The 20,069-nt window shown below is 37.4% G+C and overlaps 2 protein-coding genes across 2 annotated transcripts in view; both read right to left on the bottom strand.

Moving 5' to 3' along the window:
• TMEM30A (transmembrane protein 30A) overlaps positions 1-3,348 on the bottom strand; it is a 36,882-nt gene extending 33,534 nt beyond the window's left edge. The window contains exon 1 of the mRNA XM_032339253.1: positions 2,936-3,348. Within this exon, the coding sequence (XP_032195144.1) occupies positions 2,936-3,172 (237 nt within the window). The 5' untranslated portion in view covers positions 3,173-3,348. The remainder of the gene's footprint in view (positions 1-2,935) is intronic.
• A 7,370-nt stretch (positions 3,349-10,718) lies between these two features.
• FILIP1 (filamin A interacting protein 1) overlaps positions 10,719-20,069 on the bottom strand; it is a 273,938-nt gene continuing 264,587 nt past the window's right edge. Inside the window, exon 9 of the mRNA XM_032339244.1 lies at positions 10,719-14,536. Coding sequence (XP_032195135.1) covers positions 14,496-14,536 — 41 coding nt within the window. The 3' untranslated portion in view covers positions 10,719-14,495. The remainder of the gene's footprint in view (positions 14,537-20,069) is intronic.

The following is a 20,069-nucleotide window of genomic DNA, read 5'->3' as shown; positions in this document are numbered from 1 at the left end:
AACTTACAGTGTAGAACTTGGAAAGAACTTGTTATTACCCACTTACTTTTAATAAACCTCAACATATATATACATTTTTAGATTTTTTACTTATTCATTTGAGAGCGAGAGCATGCCAGCAAGAGAGCTCAAGCAGGGGGCAGGGTCAAAGGGAGAGGGAGAATCAGACTCCCCACTGAGCTTTAGAAAGCCCAACAGGGGGCTCAATCCCAGGATCCTGGTATCATGACCTGGTCCACCACGGCACCCCAACCCTCAAAAAATTTTAACCTAAACTAGTAGCTAACAGAGGGTGGAGAGCTTGCAAAAAGAAGCATGTGCATTTTGGGAAAGTTCTCCAGGTTTCTCCAGTATTCCACACCTAATCCAGAACCAATTTTCTGCATAGTCAACAGCCAAATTTTTAAAAATTGCAATTCTGTTTACACAAGTGTATTGTCAGTGTTGGTACAAAATTCCTAATTTTAATTTCCTCTGGTTCTAAAGGTGATCCAATCTGAATACACAGCATTTTTTAAAACCTCATTAAAGCTGGAAGTCATAAATTTTTAGAGCTGAACAGCGTATCAGAGATCATCTAGACTGAATTTTTTTGATTCTTCAAGAAAAAGAAACTAAGTCTCAAAAACATACCAAGAATCACAAACTAGAGTAACAGACCTGAGACCTCAACAATACTGCCTTGACTCTTAGTTCCCTTTTAACCATTAGACCAAGGTGCAGGAGACTCCTCAGGCATTTTGATATCAGAATTACATACATGAGAAGTAGCCAAAACATTTCCATTTCAACAACCACTTAGTGTAAAGAACCTTACTTAATGCAGAACCCAAAAGTTTTAAAGGTTTTTTTTTTTTTTTTGTTGATTTTATTTATTTATTTGACAGACAGAGATCACAAGTAGTCAGAGAGGCAGGCAGAGAGAGAGGAAGGGAAGCAGGCTCCGCGCTGAGCAGAGAGCCCGATGTGGGGCTCGATCCCAGGACCCTGGGATCATGACCTGAGCCAAAGGCAGAGGCCTTAACCCACTGAGCCACTCAGGCGCCCCCAGAACCCAAACATTTTAAAGTAAATATTTATCTTCATAGTATAGTAAATATTAACAAATTGAGTTCTGATAATTTACTAAATTCCCATAGCATAAAATTCCAAATTACTGCTATTTCCATCTTACTATCTTACGTTTAAGTAAAATGATCCAATTTCTAATGTTAAATGATTTTCTTCTACTTAACTATGCACAACGCAGTTATGATTCCAGCATAGTGTAAAAGATTAAGGCTGGGAATCAAGACATCTAGGTTTCTGCCTCCATTTTACAATACTCTGTTAGCTTAGTAACAAATACCAACCTCTCTGACTCCATTTCTCATCTCCTGACCTGTAAAATAGGTGAATAATGCCTATCTTACTGATTCCCAAATTTTATAAGATAGGCATTATTCACCTATTTTACAGGTGAGAAAACTTGGGCTTAGAGAGATAAAGTTTCCCAATAAACTGAGCTTGTTAGTGGCTGAGCTGGAATTTAACACCAGCTCTGCCTAACACCAACCTAGAGCCCATAGGTCCTTGTGTTACACTGTCTTGCTCATATCCTGACATGTGTGATCCTAGAGTGGTTGAGTGAACAAGCACCCTATTTGCAGGACTATTAGGGAAAGAAAAATGATAAAACAAATAAGTATACATGCTGGGTAAACATACTGTGGCACTTTCTTCACGTATTAAACCAAAAATGAATTTTTAGCAAAAGATTTAAATACTATGCTATTGATAATATTCTTACCACTATAAACTTAAAAGTGATCATTGTACAATTAAAGGATATATTGATTTTGCTTTTACAAGTTAACACCGCAGATTATGCGTAAAGTAGGTATCTTCACGCCTATTCCGTAATTGAAATAAAATTACTCTGAAAATCCCATTAAATCACATACACAGATTTAAAGTATTTAATAAAATTAGAAAAATGGCATAACCTGATAGAACAGAAGAAATCAAGAGAACTTGATACCAGTTCCTGCCCTTCCAAACAGATAAAAATACCATCTGGTATACCAAAAATGGGGATGTACAGATTTTAGTACCGGACACCTCTATGAAGTATTTACATTCTAGTACCAACCTACCTCCACCACTACAAATAGATGAAGATACTATTATTGCTGTTCTGAAGTCAAGATGCTTCTCCAAGTCTGTCATGTCTTATATCAGTAAAGTGTTCAGTAGATAGTGTACAACTAATTCTGTGTATAGTCTTTGGCTCTCTTTTTAAAATTTAAATTCTATTATTATTAAACGCAGCCTCAAAGTAAAAACTAGAATTGGAGATTCTGGTTATCTTTTATCTCTATCATGCCTTACAACTAAAAGCATTTACTAGCGCAAAATGAAAGGTACTGTACGTACTTCTGTTATGTGTCCTATTATGTGATCTGGGAAACTTCTTGACATAAAATCATCAATACCTCTATGACCCTGGCTCCTTTCCCTTAACAATGGCCAACGCGTTAATCTCTGTAATCCCCAACACGGGTAACGACACTCTGACCAAGTCAATTCCCCCGGAGTTACATCTAGACAGAACTTCTTTCTCCCCCACTGTGTTTTAACTTCTGCTGGAGGCAAAAAGCCCGACAGAACCACACGAACCGCGCATTAAAGGGACGTTCTTCATCTGACCCACCCCCTGCATTAAACATTCATCCCGTCTGAAGCCCTGGAAATCGCAGGAGGAAACTCGGGAGAAAAACTGCAAAATTCCGGAAACACACAGAAAGAAACAGGAGAAACAGAGGAAGAGGAAGAAGACGCAGGGGAGGGCAGAGCCAGCCTGTCAACCGCAAGGGAGCTGAGGCTGGAGTAGAGCAGACCGGGAGGACCCCGTTCCCGGGCAGCGCCAACTCCCACGGCCGCTCCCACCCCTCACCTCGATCTCGCGGATGTTGTTGGAGGTGACGAAGATGCCGATGCCAATGGGGATGAAGATGAGGCCGATGATGAAGAAGGTAGGGAGCACCGTGCCAGCCGTGAGGATGGGCTGCCAAGCCGGCAACCGTTGCTGTTTGAAGGCCGTGTTATCCGGTCTCCGGTTCTTAGCGGTGCCCCCGGGAGGACACTGGGGTCCACCATCCACTTCATCCTTCGCGTTATAGTTCATCGCCATCGACCCCCACGGCGCGGCTCCGCGACGCGCAGGTGGACCACCCAGGGGACCCGCCTGCTGACCCTGACAGAAGACGCGCAGGCGCCGCCGCCGCCGCCACCTCCGCTGTAAAGGCGGAAGAGGCGGGACACCCTTCCGCAGACGGCCGCCGACCGGAAGCGGGTGTCGGCTGGGGACGCCAGAGGGAGGGAGAGAGGAAGGAGGGAGAAGACTGAGGACTAGGGGAGGGGAAAAAGGGAGGAGGATGGAGGGGGGAGGGAAAAGGCGGACGCACCCTGACCATCTGCCCTGTGACGACAAGGTGAGGGCCTCAACCCCCGGAGCGTGGAGCAGCGTTGCGCCTGCGCGTCCCTGGGAGCGAGGGGGTTTGGACGCTTACGCAATAGGTGTGTCTTTGCTTCACTCTCCCAAGCTTCTGTTGCCGGTCACCTACCTCCTGCTGTGGTTATCATGGCGACGGCGCTGCTAGGTCACCGGTCTGACTCTCCCGGCCCCAGTCACCTTCAACATCCCTGGAGCTGCTGACAGAGAAGGCTTTCTGCTGACTTGGGCGCCAGACAGGTTTTTGTCTTGCCTCGAAACCCTCTCTGAAGGGAATCGGCGCATTTAAAAGACCCTGCCAAGAGAGCTTGAGCCTGGTGGGATGGCAGTGTTTGCTTGGTTTTCTCTGAAATTTTCTCTAAAAAAAAAAAAAGCGATTTTCTCTAAAATATTTAAACCTCGACTGAAGGCACAAATGTTAACGTTAAGCAAGATGCGTGGTAGGTGACCCTTTTGTACTAAGTCAAGAATAAATCATGCCAGTTGGTTAACCCCATTATCCTGCCACTTGTTCTCACTTTTCCCCTCCACTAACAGACTTAACGTTACATTTTAGCTTATTTTCTGTACTCATGTTTCTCTTTTGCACATTGATTTTAGAAGTCTGTTGTAATAAGCTATAGGTCTTTACTACTGATAATCAAAAAACCTCAACGAATTATGGCATCACTATAAAATGAGATGCTATGTAGACAGTTTAAAACTACCAAGTATTTGATGATCCAAGGAGATACTCCTGATATATAAAAAGTAGCTAAATGATGCCAAAGTACTATAGGTATACAGAGTGTAAAGCCCCCAAAAAGTAGTGGTAATCTATTTTTTGCACTACATATTTTTTGCTCTTTTACCTATTTTCCAAATTTTCTGCAATAAGCATATATTTGTAATTTTTCTTTAAGCTATATACATTTCACATTATATTGGCATCTTTGAAATCCAGGCCAGAGAGTAAATCACATGATAAGAAAACATACCCAAACTTCATTTTCTTTCAGACTTTGTATTTATGCCTTTTGGGTTTTGGGTTTTTTTTTTTTTTCCGGTTTATTTTATTTTATTTCTTTTCAGTGTTCCAAAATTCATTTTTTATGCCCACACCCAGTGCTCCATGCAATAGGTGTGCTCTGTAATACAGGCTCACTCAACCCCCACCCTCCTCCCCTCCCAAACCCTCAGTTTGTTTCTCAGAGTCCACAGTCTGTCATGGTTTGTCTCCTCTTCTGATTTCTCCCATCTTACTTCTCTCCCATCTCCCAGCGTCCTCCGTGTTATTACTTACGCTCCACAAGTAAGTGAAACCATATGATAATTGACTGTCTCTGCTTGACTTACTTCACTTAGCATAATCTCTTCCAGTCCCATCCATGTGGATATATTTATGCCCTTTGTAAGGTAAACGAAGGAAAGGAAAATGAAGACTGTTTAGGCTTCAGATTTAAAATTAAATATATTTTCAAAATGACTGCAAGTCCCAGGATGTGAGCCAATCAACTATTATCTGGCAGAGAACTGGCTTGCTTGCTTTTGCTCTTCTATGACACCATTATCTTCCCAATTCTTAGCACTGTTAACAAAAGTATTTTTTGTTTTGATCTATGCAAGTTTACTTTCAACCTAGGGCTCAAATGGAAAACATTCATCCATCACAGTTAATGGAGAAGGCATGGAATACTTCCGCTAAGTTCTGTTGGTTCCCCAAAATATAACAATACTGGACATAATGCAAAAATACAAAGCATACGGCAAGTTTTTTTCTCCCTATCTCTAGCTGTATTATCACATCTGCTAAATGTCATAGTTCCTTAAGAGAATTGCTACCTCAGTATTGTGTATAAATGGTCAGTTATTTTGCCCTCAGATTTTTTTTTTGTTCTAGGGATCTGAGTGATGGCAATATGTTTATCTGCTTTTTCTTTAGTTTTGTTTGTTCATAAGAAAGATTAACTCCTTATCTCTTTTTTTCTTATTAGAAATTCCATTTTGACTGAAACAGAATTGTAGAACAGAAAGCTTCCTTAGATGCTTCCTTAAAACTTAAATTTTCAGATGAGGGCCAAGTAGATGAAGAGATTTTTCAATCTCTTGATATCCTTATGGTTCCTTTTACTCTCTGTACTGAACCATCAGGATATGCTGCTTTACCGAACTGTTTTTTTCACATCCACGTCATTGTCTCAGGGGACTCAGAATTTTATGCTTTCCTTTTTATACATTGTTTTATGATTGTCCTTACCAGGTAGTTTTTTGCTTTTTGTTTTCATTTAATCTGATGAGGTAGAAATTCTTTAAATGTTATTCAGCATTTCTGGTATAACAAAAGAGAGTGGTCTCACAATGGATTACCAATATATGCATTTTTCACTGTGGTTCCTGGTAGTGACTGGGGTGTGTGTGTGTGTGTGTGTGTGTGTTTTGATGATACATGTAGATAATATTTCTCTTGTTCAAATGATTGTTCACTTGCTGATTCCTGGGGAAAGGAGAATTTACACGGCTAAATGATAATAATGCCAACTACCAGGTCAACACAGTAAGAGTGTGCAAAGAATGCATGAGCCCATATATAAAAGTAAATCCAAAATAATAAAGCAGAATGCAGGCCCCATGATCTGAAAAGATGTATATAAATAGCTTTTGGCAGGGTAGTTTTATAATAATTTTTTTTTATTTTGTAGCTCAACTGGTGTGTTCAAGCCACCAAACTAGGTAACTAGAAACATTAAAGAAAAAATATTACATAACTATTGAGTAACTTAATTAAGAAGAGGAAACTGAAACTGGTCTTTTTACTGTTTGGCCAAAGGGCCACACAGATTTGCTTGTTAGACACCTTTGAGTATTTGGTGCTGCTTAAACTCTCCAGTTTCTAGCCATATTCAAGCCATTTCATTCACAGCTGTAGCATAACATGTTTAGGAAAGCTGAAGAGACCTAAAAAAATGTACCACAGTTTTTGCCAGCTTGAATTTCAGAAAAAGTTCTTAGGAACTGGAAATGGTTTGAATTGTTTTCAGTGACTGGGTAGTATTTTTACTTGTTTATTTTTGAAGAAAAAAAATTTCTATTCAGTTAATTATGGCAGCTTACTTTAGAGAACTTTGATGGGACTAAATCATATACTTGTTTAATGGAGAAAATTTTTAGGGAAAGAATGATAGAGAATTTGTGTAATAAATTTAATTTGTTATATTTATTTGCATCAGAGATTGGTTCCAACTGACTTTGAAAAATTACTGCTTTTAAAATTGACCTCTTCCTGTTTTTTTGTTGTGTATTAAACTTTTTCAGTTAGGCATTTAAGAAAATCCTTTTGTTCCCAAATTAAGAAATTATCTGATTAGCCTGAGGTCATTGGTATTGTGATGAAAGTTTTTGCAGGTTCATGAATAATAATCATAGTCAGAAATAACAAGTCAAACAAGGTATTTTAATGATAGTCTCATAGAGGAAAGAGTAGACAGCCTAAGAACCTGGTTTTGGGGAGGAAATTAAGGTTTCTTTTCTCATAATTCCACACTTTCTTTAAATGAAAAAATATAATTCTGATAAGACTTCAGACTTCGTGATTCCCACTGTAGACACTCTCTCAATTGATTATGCCCATGGTGCCGTCAATTATAGATAAGGTCTTTCCTTCAAATAGGATGTTGCCATCTCTAAGTTGACAGCGAACTGACATCTATTATATGTAGATAGTGAAATTATTTTTTAAAGGGGACAGGCAGAGGAAGAAAGAGACTTACGGGAAAGTAGATCTTTAAAAATGTTTAACCAGGGGTTCATGTGTGGCTCAGTCAGTTAAGTATCTGACTCTTGATCTCAGCTTAGGTCTTATCTCTGGGTCATGAGGTCATGAGTTTAAGCTTCACACTGGGCTCCAAGCTGGGCACGGAGCCTACTTTAAAATTTTTTTTTACATGTTTAACCATTTATAATCACATTTGGACTATTTTTGGATATATATTTTTATGTTCAAGTTTTAAAATATGGGAAATCTGAGGGGAGGGGAAGGCTGTGGCAGGCATTCCATAATTATTTGGGTTTTTTTTAAACACTTGGGTCACTAATACCTATCAAGTTGTTATTTCTTTAAAATAGCTCTAACGTATTCTTGAAGGATGACTTTCACAAAATGAACTTAAACATGAAAGTCAACTTCTACTGAGCCTGATAAAGGAAACATTTTTTTTTTTTCTTCTGGTCAGTGGAACTAAATGTTTATGACAACAAATAACCATGACCACCTAGACTTCCCTCTGACCAGTGCATGGTGAGGGACAAAGTAGGGGTTCAGCAAACTCTTCCACAACATTTTTATTTTCACTGAATTTTCTGAGAAAAATAATCTACACTCACTGCCTTCAATTCCTAACCCGTCCAACCTACTGCTCCCCTAATTCAGATCCTACTCTGCTGAAACTGCCTTGCTAATTCCTACTCATTCTTCAAGATGCAAGACAGTAGCGAATTTGAGGAAACTTTTTTTGTCCCTCAGGCTGTGCTAAGAGTTTCTCTGAGTTCGTGTCAACTTATACATACCTCTATCCTTGCACTTACCGTAATAGAGAAATATGCTTATGTCTGTCTTTTCTACTAGAGAAAGCTTCTCAGGGTCAGAGACTGTTTTTATGGGTCTCTATATTTAAACACTTGGAAAAATGCCAAGGTCTTAAAGACATTCAGCATATCTTGTTGAACTAACCAGACCTACTCTCAACTCCCATTTTAGTGGAAGAGACAACTTGCCAACAAACAATTGAAATATAATGAGGTCAGTGCCATATAAGATGTGTACACAAGGGTTTATAGGATATGCCACACCTCATCTTCTTTATGATGTCAAAAACTAAACTGTGGGGCGCCTGGGTGGCTCAGTGGGTTAAAGCCTCTGCCTTCGGCTCAGGTCATGATCCCAGGGTCCTGAGATCGAGCCCCGCATCGGGCTCTCTGCTGAGCAGAGAGCCTGCTTCCCTTCCTCTCTCTCTGCCTGCCTCTCTGCCTAATTGTGATCTCTGTCTGTCAAATAAATAAATAAAATCTTAAAAAAAAACTAAACTGTGAGGAAATGGGTCCTAAGGTCTGAGTGATATTATGATTCTCCAAGCAGGAAAGAATAGGATCAAAAATAAAAGAACAGAGAAAGTTGAACCATATAAACACTCATTATTGATTCACAAGACTCCATACCCTAGCTGATCATGTTCCTTTTCTCAAGATCTTGGGTTGTTTCCCTTTAAACCAAGATCTCTGATATTCCCCATTCTTGAGAGTTAGCTTATACAGTCCATTTGTTCCACTTGTCTACTTGCTACAATACTGCATGTGGAAACAAATGCTTGGCTTCTTTGTGAATTGAAAATGACTGAACACACTTTTCTTGTTAAAATGGCATAGGCCATCTAGTAGTCTGGTGAGGGACCTCTCTTTGCAGAGAGCTGTCTTTCCTTAAGGTGGATGATTCTTGAGAATTTTCTTGTTTGATCCAGATACTCTGCATCTAAAATCTTCAGTGGGCACAGAGGTTTCTACAAGGGAAGGATCGGCAGCCAGAACAATTTGGTAAGGAAGAGCTGCCATTGAATACCCTTGCTGAGGTACTTCTAGAGGAGCAGCCTTTGGGGTTAGGAGTCGGTAATTGGGTGCCCACAAAACACCCTGCCACTTGGACTAAACATATGTCTTGCTGTCAAAGAGGAGAAAGAAATGTACCCTCCAAGCCAGAAAAGTAAAAAATGAAAAACATGATTATGGTTGTGGAAGAAGTCTGTGAAGATTGGAGGAAAGGAGATACAGCAGCTAGAAGAGTGGAAAAGGGCCTCTCCCTAGAAGGAATTACATTGCCGTTTTCAAACATTTATCCAGGATCCTGTATTCACTCTGAGGAATATGCAAGTCCCCTCTTCAGGAAGCTTACAGTCAAACTGGAGAGACAACTTTATACACTAATGCTAATCATTATAGCCAGAATGGGAAAAGAGACTCCTGAAGAGAAAGAAAAAAATAATTCTCCTTAGAGACACTTACCTCTGAAAGAAATGCTGCAAAAAATGCCAGTGGAAATGAAAGGAGAACTGGTTAGCTTAAAAAATTAAAAAAAAAAAAAAGTGATTTGGGAACTCCGGGGCACTGGGTTCCAGCCATTTCCTGTGGGCTGGTCACTATGCCTGGAACCATGCAGTCAGTGAGGGTTGCCTCGGTTGGAGGCCTCAAAGTTTAGCAACTTTTATAGGTTCCTTGGGATAGCATCAACCACAAAATTTCAAAAGTAAATTTTAATGACATTCAAGGAAAAAAAAGGATGAAGAACACCAGTATGGTGCAAAGCCCCTAGTACCAACATGTGTGGAGCCCAGGGAACTTGCTGCAGTTTCTCTGCACATGGAAATAGCCTGGTGCTCATTAAAAGTGACTCTAGCCCAGGGCTCAAGGGAACAAATGCATTTGAGCAAATATAGAAAGGCTGAGACCTTTCTTCTCCTGGGAAGTCATGAAATAAACAATGACTTTTGGCCAGTGCTCTTAAACCATGTGCACCCAAGGGGCTTTGCTCCTCCATAAAAGATGCCTCAGAATAGCCTTGTGGGCCAGACCCCTAACATCTGCAACCCCCCTGTAGAAAGCATCTTTGTTTAGACACCGTGCTTGCTTGCTTTTTTGATATGCAGATATTTAAACAATAAACAGGAAAAAGCCATTCCTTTAGTCCCAAATAAGGCAAAGATAATTAGGGATTGGCTATAGACCACCTGTTAAAAACCTGATAAAAGGGGTCAGAGAATAGCCCTGCTGTCACCCCCATCCCACTTGGCTGAAAGCATGACCCAACTCCCTCTCTAGAAGTGGGGCTGTGGCCTGTTGGCAAAACCTCAGGAGGATTTGTTCCACTCAATAACCTACCTTTAGATTGACAGCAGAACACAGTAAAGTAATACCTGAATATTGACTGACAATGGATTTGGTGAAGATAGAGGGCTGAGGGAAACCCTATAACCAGTCCCAGCACTTGCTGTGTAGCAGTGTTCATCTTACTAAAGAATCAGACTATGCTGCACCTCAGAGGAAAAGTATCCCCCATTTCAGCAGACCTGCTGTAACATTTCTGCTTATTCACAGTAAAAAAAAAAAAAAAAACAAACAAAAAAAACCTGTATTTTTAAGATTGTATGAAAGGCAGAAGTGAAAACTATTTTAAAACAAACAATTTTGAATAAAAAGGTGAAGATTGCATACTCATTTTAAATGATTTTAATTTTATGAATATTATGTTCCAACTTGAAGAATATTGCACAATGTTTGTATATCACAATTGTTATTTTTCTCACTATAGCGAGATTTTGATAAACATGGTTGACTTTGGAAATAACACAAAGAGAATGTCTTAATTGGCTAAATAATTTCAATAACCTGTGAAGAACTGAAAGCAAGGTATTACGTTCATACAAAAGACAAGTAGATACCCATAAATTCACTTGGCTGTAGTGAAAAATAATAAACTTCTCATGTACTTAATAAAACTTAAAGGAGACAAAATTGAGAATGCTGTGAAAATACAATGTAACTCCAAAATTTTTCAATGCACACTTTTGCTTTTGAAAATCCTTTCAACTGCAAGACTTTTAAGAGTATCTCTATCACACTGTAAGCCTCTTATTTTGGAGAAGCTGACATCTAATGTTTTTTAAACAAAATGTAAATAGATACAATCTGCACTGTTAAAAATAACAAAATCTATGAATGTTAAGGTAAAATTACCCAGATAACATTAATGAGAAAATAACACCCCAAAATAAATGCATTATAAAATGGCACCAATAAATATTTCTATTCAGACTTACTAATCTACAGCATTTTGCATTTTCCCCATGTAACAAACACAGTTGTTAATATGTAGTTACGGAGTAGATGTTGAAAATTTAAGACAATAAAATATTAGTGTTCACTAAGCAAAAAGTTAGTTCCATTAAATTCTCCCCAATATTTATGAATATACCACAATAACTTTTATTGTTTTTCCTCTTTGCCTTCTCATTAATATTTTTAGCAGGGGGATAGCACGGGAGTCCAAAGGGGGATATATGCTTCAGGTACCAGTTGTGTTACTCTTTTTTCTTAACTTCCCTTTTGCATTTTTGTCATTTTTAGAACTGTTGCTCATCAAATTCATGAATATGTCCAACTTTTGCTAAGTTTTTTCTTCATTTCCAGGAAATTCAACCACAACATAAAGAGAAAGGACATAAACATATTACATTGTCTGATCCAACATTTACTCTTGCTCTGCCACTGATTTTTACAATTTGTGAATTATTTCAGTAGTGCCGGTGTCTTTTTCTAATGCTTAAGCTAGATATTCCATCATGAAATTTTTTGTTTGGTTTTTCTAAGAGACAATCAATTCTTCACATTTTGTGAACATTCTAGGCATCTAACATCTGGAAAATGTATCCACTATCTTCATCAAACCTTGAAATTTTATGAAATCCTTGAAAGACATCTCTGCAGAAGGTACCTCAAAAAAATACTCTCTTATCAAAAAGAAAGGGGTAAATAATGGATTGTTCAATTGTTGTACCTTAAACTGGAATCATTTCAGAAAATAGAATTATTCCATTCAAAACTGATTCCCTTTCAGAGTGATGATTGGAGATTTTACTTACAATAAGAGGTACAGAAATTATGTGAGTCTAGGATGGTACCAGGATTGCACATGGAGGCAGTTTCTTTAATTGGATGTGGATACTGGGATAGGACTATTTATGATCTTGTTTGTTTATTCATTGGATAAGGATACAGCTACCTGGTATTTTCACTTTTCTGTTCATTTTTAACATTCTTTTCTTTCAAAACAATGTTTTATTCTTTATTAATTTTACTCCTCTGTCGCTCGGATTCCATTTGAGTTTAAACAGAGGACTTAATCCCAGCATGAAGAGAAAAAGCCCAGCATCCATCTAAGTGCCTCAGATTGCACCACCATCCTTACTCTACGTTGCAAGTACCAAATTCCATTATAAATTCAAGAGAAATAAAAACTTAAGATCCACATAGACATAAATCACTTATAATATCTTAAAATCAAGAAGTAAAGTCTTATCCTCTAGCCTTTTCACTATTCATGTAATGAAATTCCCACAAGTTGAGAAAAAGCTATTCGCTTCAAATGCCTATTTTTGATATATCAGAATATTTTGCCATCAGAAGTATAACCGCTGGCAAATAGGGAACTTAACTGTGTGTCAAAAAAAGATAACAATACAAGATAAAAACCCTTTTCTACTTGAAATGTCGTTACAGTTCAGAAACATTTTCAGAAAACAAAACTCATAGCAACAACTTTTTAAATCTTCACACATACACACTCTAGTTTTCTTAATCATTAATCAAAAGCCCTGAAGGATATGTGATACATTGGCTATCATTCAAGCTAGGACAAGCCTACTGTAGCATTTCTTACAAAAATCAAACTAATTTGCCATAAAATATAGTTATTTAATTTATAATATTTACCAAATATGACTGCTAATTCTATAAAGTATAACTTACAACCTTCCAAAGTTACATAGGGGAGGGTATCCAATTAATTTTTCTATTCCAGAGACTCGGTGTGGACTTGCCTCTATGGGTTTGTAACCTGGATACAAGCTGTCAACTGGAGAAATGGGCCAACACTGTTACTTGCATGGTTTTCGGTTATCCGTGGGACACTCAGAAGCATTTTCTTTAATCTCGGTAAAGTTCCATCATATATGATTTCTGCATTCAGAAACTGACACATCAACTCTTCATTTATCTTTAAAGTTATCTTTATAAAGACCTTATTGAAAACATGTTCACAATAGCAAAGTTTTTTTTTAAAAAAACCTGTATTATTAGGGTTTCAAGTAGACTTCAGATGCACATTTTCATATAAACTTAAATTCAACAGCAGCTCTGACATTGAGATTTGAGTAATGCATATTGTGCTTTTATCTTTAAAGAATATATTCTGTAACCTGCATGCTATTATGAAAATCTATCCAAATCCTGTCTATCAAGGAAAAAAAAATGTTATCTATCATGGGATATCTCTTACCTTTTTTTTTTTTAAAGATGCAGATATTACCTAGGTCAGTTTTATTTTTTGGGCTTTCATTTGAGCAGATTGTAAGAAATATCTTGATATCACAGTCCTTATTATAAGTCCTGTACATATAAGCAAATAACGCACACAAAAATGTAATTGAACTCTCAGTCAAGCTATTCCCATAAACCTTACTAGTTAAACTTATATATCTCCTTTTATAATTTGTTCCATATGGAATTCAATTTATCCAGGGGTTTTGGCACAGAACAATCGATAGGCTTTACGTATTTAAAACTGGTTTTACGTATTTAAAATTAAACTCTTCAATTAATGCTATTTATTACTGTTGAACCATGATCAGAATCACAGTATTGTACAAGCAATAATAATACCTCTTCTGGAATCTCTTGCTTCTGTTTTATCTCTTGAATTTACCCTGGGAAATATGTAGAGTGTTGTGCTTTCTTTTCCTTCAGAAATAAAATGGTGATGAAGGAGAGTAATGATAGGTTCCGGTTTTGAATGCACCAGTACCGATAGTTGGAAGAACTGACAGTGTCCTCTACAGATATATGTGCCATAGACTACGAAAAAGGAAACACTTTAGGAAAAAATCACATTACAAAGTGTATTATAAAAATAAATTACATAGCATGTGCCCATGGACCTGAAAGCTTTGCAAAAGGAAGAGAAATTTATTTTGACACAAAAATTGAATTGCTCTTGCCACCTAGTTTTATATTATCAGCAATGCCATTTTCAGCTTTTAACATTATTATATCCTCAAAAAAAAAATCACTGGAAGTAGAAAATTATTTCCAGTAGTGATCAGTAGCATGGAGGACCTTAGTGATGATGGAGGGCTGTAGAAATACTACTCATTCAACAAGGTTTCAGAGGAAGTACACACACCCAGTATGTGCTTGGTTTACCATTTCATCTGGAGTTCATACGTAACTGGTGAATGACGATACTTTCTATAAAGAAAAGAAAGATACAGCATTTTCAATTAAACTGAAAAGTCAGTAGTTTATGTGAGGATCAACACCACATCATTTCAATAAAAGACTGTAGATGTTAAGCAACAAAACAAACAAAAACAGGTACATGAGCCCAATAGCTTCCCCTGCAGTTCTTGACTGTTCTTGGGTAATTTCTTTATATTGGCATATGTGTTTTATCTCCAAAATTCTTAAAGTCTTTTAGGCACTATGTTTAATATTCTAATAATATTAGGTGGATTTTACCCAAGGAAATAACTGAACACGAAGACATTAATTACTACATATAAGCCCTATACTGGGAAATCAGAATATTTTCTAGAAGTAACTCTATTCTTCCAGACACACTCTTTTTAATCTGAGCAATATTCACATGTTTTTAATTTCTTTTTTTATGTTTGTGGATTTGAGTTTTAATAAGGAAATATTCATTAGTCTTTAGAAGACACTAAACATGATTTACATTTGTCTTGAGCTGCTGCTGCTTGCAAAATTATATATATGCCTTTTAAAAAAGATTTTATTAATTATTTGAGGTAGAGTAAGAGAGAGAGCACAAACAGGATGGAGGGACAGAGGAGTGGGGAGATGCAGTTTCCATGCTGAGCAGGGAGCCCAAGGTGGGACTGGATACCAGAACCATGCGATCATGACCTGAGCCCAAGGCAGACGCTTAACTGACTGAGCCACCCCGGTGCCCCTTATGTATATGCTTTTAAATCTAAATTCATTATTATAAAAGTAAAAAAAAAAAAAAAAAAGGAAAGGAAGGAAATAGATTGAGATAGTACCAGCTATGTTGTTATGGGTGTGTGATATTTGTATTTATTTGATTGATTTTGCTGTTACCCTACCCTTTATGCTTTCATGAAAATATATCATTTTTTTTTCATTCTTTCAATCAAGGACTGCTTGCTGAGGCTGTCCTACATGCCCATCACTGTGCTAGGCATGGAAATATATAAGTGCTCAAAATGAGAAAGAGTCCTACCATTGTTGAAATTATAAAGAACAGAGCAAAGAAAAAACTAAGCTTTAAATAGTTTCTTTACCTGAAAAATGTATTACCTCCCTGACAATATGTGGCAGTGTTGTAAGTGTAGAAGCTAATGTCAGGGTTTATCAATAATGTGAGGAAATTTCTGCCTATTATTTTCACTTTAATTTCAAGTAATTAATATTTACATTTTATCTTTACTTAAGTAGTTAACATCTAGATAAACGTTGATTAAAGCGTATTCTGTCACAGACCTATAGATTTGTGCTAATTATGTACAGTGGATGATCATTTGTCAAAGTTTTCTTAATTTGGTTTTATTAACTTTACTTCAATTCATACTGACCAGTAGGTGGCGATATTTCCATTCCTTCTCTCGACATTTTGATTTGGATTTGGGATAAAACAGCAAAGCAAAGTAAAATGAAATACATGAAGGTTTTATATACTTAACAAAACTTAGCTATGAAGACTTTGTAATGCTTCTAAGACATATGATTTTTTTTAATTTAAATTTTTTATTTTTTAATTAAAATATAATGTATCATTAGCCCCAGGAGTACAGGTCTGTGAATCGCCAGGTTTACACACTTCACAGCACTCATCATAGCACATACCTTCCCCAATATCCATAACCCCACCACCCTCTCCCTACCCCCCTACCCCCGGCAACAAACATGATTTTTGACAATAATACAAACCCTTAAAGATCGTCTCATTTTTCTCATTGGAAAATTGTAAGAGCTCTTAAATTTTTTCAATGCCTAAAAATATATCAAAATCTTCAGGCAAAAACTAAAGACACAAGTTAAAATATTTTTTAGTTAAAAATCAGGATCTAAGATTCAAATGCCGTTTCCCACTCAACACTTTCTTTTTAAAATTTCATTAATAGGGGCACCTGGGTGGCTCAGTGGATTAAGCCTCTGCTGTCAGCTCAGGTCATGATCTCAGGGTCCTGGGGTGGAGCCCCACATTGGGCTCTCTGCTCAGCAGGGAGCCCACTTCCTCCTCTCTCTTTCTCTCTGCCTGCCTCTCTGCCTACTTGTGATCTCTGTCAAATAAATAAATAAAATCTTAAAAAAAATTCTTTTTCATTAATAGTTTTCAAAGAATCAAAAGACATGGATCTCAAGTCTTCCTAATAGAATTCAAGTATCTTCCCCATTTTCCTCCCTTAAGAAAGCATAGAGAACTAAAATTTGAAAGAATAAATTCCTGGGGTGCCTGGGTGCCTGGGTTAATTGTCTGACTCCGGATCTCAGAGTTGTGTTGGCTACTGAAAAAAAAAAAAAAAAAGAGTGAAATTCAGAATTGTTCTTACCCTAGATGTAATTCAGAATGGGCATGCATTTGTTTCCTCACCACAAAGTGAGGGTTTTACAGATCATGTCTGAAGTGCCTTGCAATGCTAACATTTTGTGTTACTACTCTCACCTTGAGTGTGCAAATCTCTCAATTCCTAGAGTTGCCTTAATCTGAACATGTTTGCAATCTTCATAATCATGATAGCTTTTCAGAATTAGAATTTTCAGAATTCAGAATTTTCAGTATTTGGGGCCATACATAGAAGAAACAGTATCTTGTGAACTATTCATTTTATTATTATTATTATATTTAAATTAGCAAATTTGGAATCCTACATGGTACATATATACATATATGTGTGTATATATAAATGCTATTAATCAGATTGCATTATCTGATTATAAAGGTCTATTAATTTGAGAGAGAGAGCACAAGCTGGCCGAGGGGCAGAGGGAGAGGTACAGATTCTGAGCCCAGAGCCCGACTGAGGGCTGGATTCCAGGACCCTGAGATCATGACCTGAGTTGAAGTCAGATGCTTAACCCACCGAGCCACCCACATGCCCCTAATCAGATTGCATTGTTAAGAAGATTGTCTGAAAAATACTTGTCAATGTTAATAGCTTATTTTATTCTACTTTAATAATAAAAGAGGGTATTTCAGGGGTGCCTAGGTGGCTCAGTTGGTTAAGCGTCTGCCGTCAGCTCCTGTCATGATACCAGGGTCCTCGGATAGAGCCCTGCATCAGGCGGGAAGTCTGCTTCTCCCTCCCTCTCTCCCTTTGTGCACTCTCTCTCTCTCTCTCAAATAAATAAATCTTAAAAAAAAAAAAGAGGGTTTCATATTTATATACATAAACTTTATTTAAAGGAATACAATTAAACCTAAGTTATTTTGTTTTATATACATGGAGACATAGTTCATCTCATTTCCAGAGACAGAAAAGATCTATATGATAGAAGATCTACTTTAATTGAAACTTACTAAACATATTTATTAAATCTATGCTTGTTTATTATCTATGTTTTCCCCAAATCTGAAAACTGAGTCAGAAAAGAATCTCCCTTCCAATACACAAAATTATGAGAGATAAAAAATGTTGCTGCAAGTTATTAGATTTTGAGGTGACTCATTACACAGCAAAACTATCCGATGCATACAGAGTCCTTGGTTGCTGGCAAATAAAATAAAATAAAATAAAATGCTTCAGGGATTATGACATTAGTTAAGTTTTTGTTTTTTTTTTTTTTGTTTTTTGGGGGTTTTTTAAAGGGCAGAGTTTCCAAGTTTTTCCCTGGCATTTTTTTTAATGGTTTAATACAATAAAAGAATGTTATAAATTTTACTGAAGTTCCAAAGTCAGTGAGCAAATCTTACTCCTTTTCTTACTCTGTCTTCATTTCATCTCAGAGTAAGACCCAAATATAGGTCATGTGGGTCCCCTAAAGTGACCTGAGTAAAATCGGGTGTAATTCTGTATAAAACTTTTCTCTTTTTACAATTACTATTTTTCTGACATTAGTAATTTGTAGCATATATAACAGGCAGGTTGAGAACAAAGCCCATTTTTATTTCCACCTCTATCAACAAACTCAAAAGAGCAAAGCACTTAAGTTTAGGGCCGTCTAACTGCAAACATTTAAGAACATCATTTCTTTTTTCCTAATTGGAAGAAGGAAGAAAACTCTAAATCTTAATCAGCATACACACACAGGGACATTGGATTTTTAATGTATTTTTGACATTAACAGTTTAACAAAAATACTTACACTTTCCTCTATATGTTCCTCTCAAAATGTTATCTCAATATTTTCTCCTGAAGAAACTTTGGGTAACACATTAATCATTTGGGATTATTACATTATTGTGAAATGATGTTTCACAATAATATGAATTCATTCCTTTATTTATTTATTTTTAAAGATTTTATTTATTTATTTGACAGATCACAAGTAGGCAGAGAGGCAGGCAGAGAGAGGAAGGGAAGCAGGCTCCCTGCTGAGCAGAGAGCCCAATGCGGGGCTCGATCCCAGGACCCTGGGACCATGACCTGAGCCAAAAGCAGAGGCTTTAACCCACTGAGCCACCCAGGTGCCCCTGAATTCATTCTTTTAGTAACCAGCTATTAGATAATGGTCCACAGAAAGGAAATTTATCATCTTATCAGTTCCTAATTATACTTGACTTCTGACCTTGCTCTTTCATCCTCCTTGGGTGGTAACCCAAAACTACTGGCCAGCCAGATGACTTGAGATCCAGTGTTGTATATGCAAGCTGGGATTTGGGGAGAAATTTGGGGGAGACTCTCAAGTGCTAGAGTGTGGCAACATGGCAACAAATTGCAAGTCTGATTCCTCTCAGGAGGGCTCCTTGCCTGTGGAGTAGGAAAGATGTACTCCCTGGAAAGTCAGTGCCTTCCTCCCAAGCAATACATATGTTTATATGTTTATATGCCAAACTCTCTGCAAGGGGACACTTGAGCTCTGAATTGTAAAAATCTATTCTAGTAAATGAGACAAGACCGCTTTAATAGCCTTTAGGGTCACACACCAGAGACTAAGAGAGTCGAAGATCAATTTATAGTAGGATTTTGCCTCTGCAAAGGAGGGCTGCTTCATCCACAGGAAACTGCATGCCAAATTACCACAGAAAACATTTCCTCTTGGATTTTACATCAGTTTGGCTGGCTTATGACCTGCTTCCCATGGTCCGTGGCTCCCTACTCCCCATGGGCTCTGCCTGAGAGGCAATGAACAGGCTTAGTGCTGTACTGTTTTTCCTCTCCACTAGCTACTAAACCCCTGCTTTACTATATTACCCACAGAGTGATTTATTCACCTGTAAAAATGTCCTAGACCTTTTAGAAAGAAGTAGGAATGCCTAGGTATTGTGTACTTTTAAGGTTCTCATTTGAATAAACTGCTTCGGTATTCAGTCCTGTTATTATCACATTCAGAAATTAATCAGAGTCCTGATAAAACATCTGTTTTAAATAGGAAGTCCAATAAACTTCCTCTGTTGACTTGGACTTGTATTCCCTCTTTTGGATTCAGCTCAGCTAATTAAAAATACTTCCGCTAATCAGTTCTGTCATTTGCTTCAGGAAACTTTTGAACCAGATGATATACACTCTCTTGGGGTTTCTCAACCTTCTAATAGTTTATTTGCTTCCTTCCAAAACATTTCCCACTCCATCATCTGCAC

Source organism: Mustela erminea, chromosome 4 (assembly GCF_009829155.1).
Source record: "Mustela erminea isolate mMusErm1 chromosome 4, mMusErm1.Pri, whole genome shotgun sequence".
In the NCBI taxonomy this organism is placed as follows: domain Eukaryota; kingdom Metazoa; phylum Chordata; class Mammalia; order Carnivora; family Mustelidae; genus Mustela; species Mustela erminea.
Note: the sequence above shows the minus strand (reverse complement) of the source record. Positions and strands in the feature narration are given on the sequence as shown.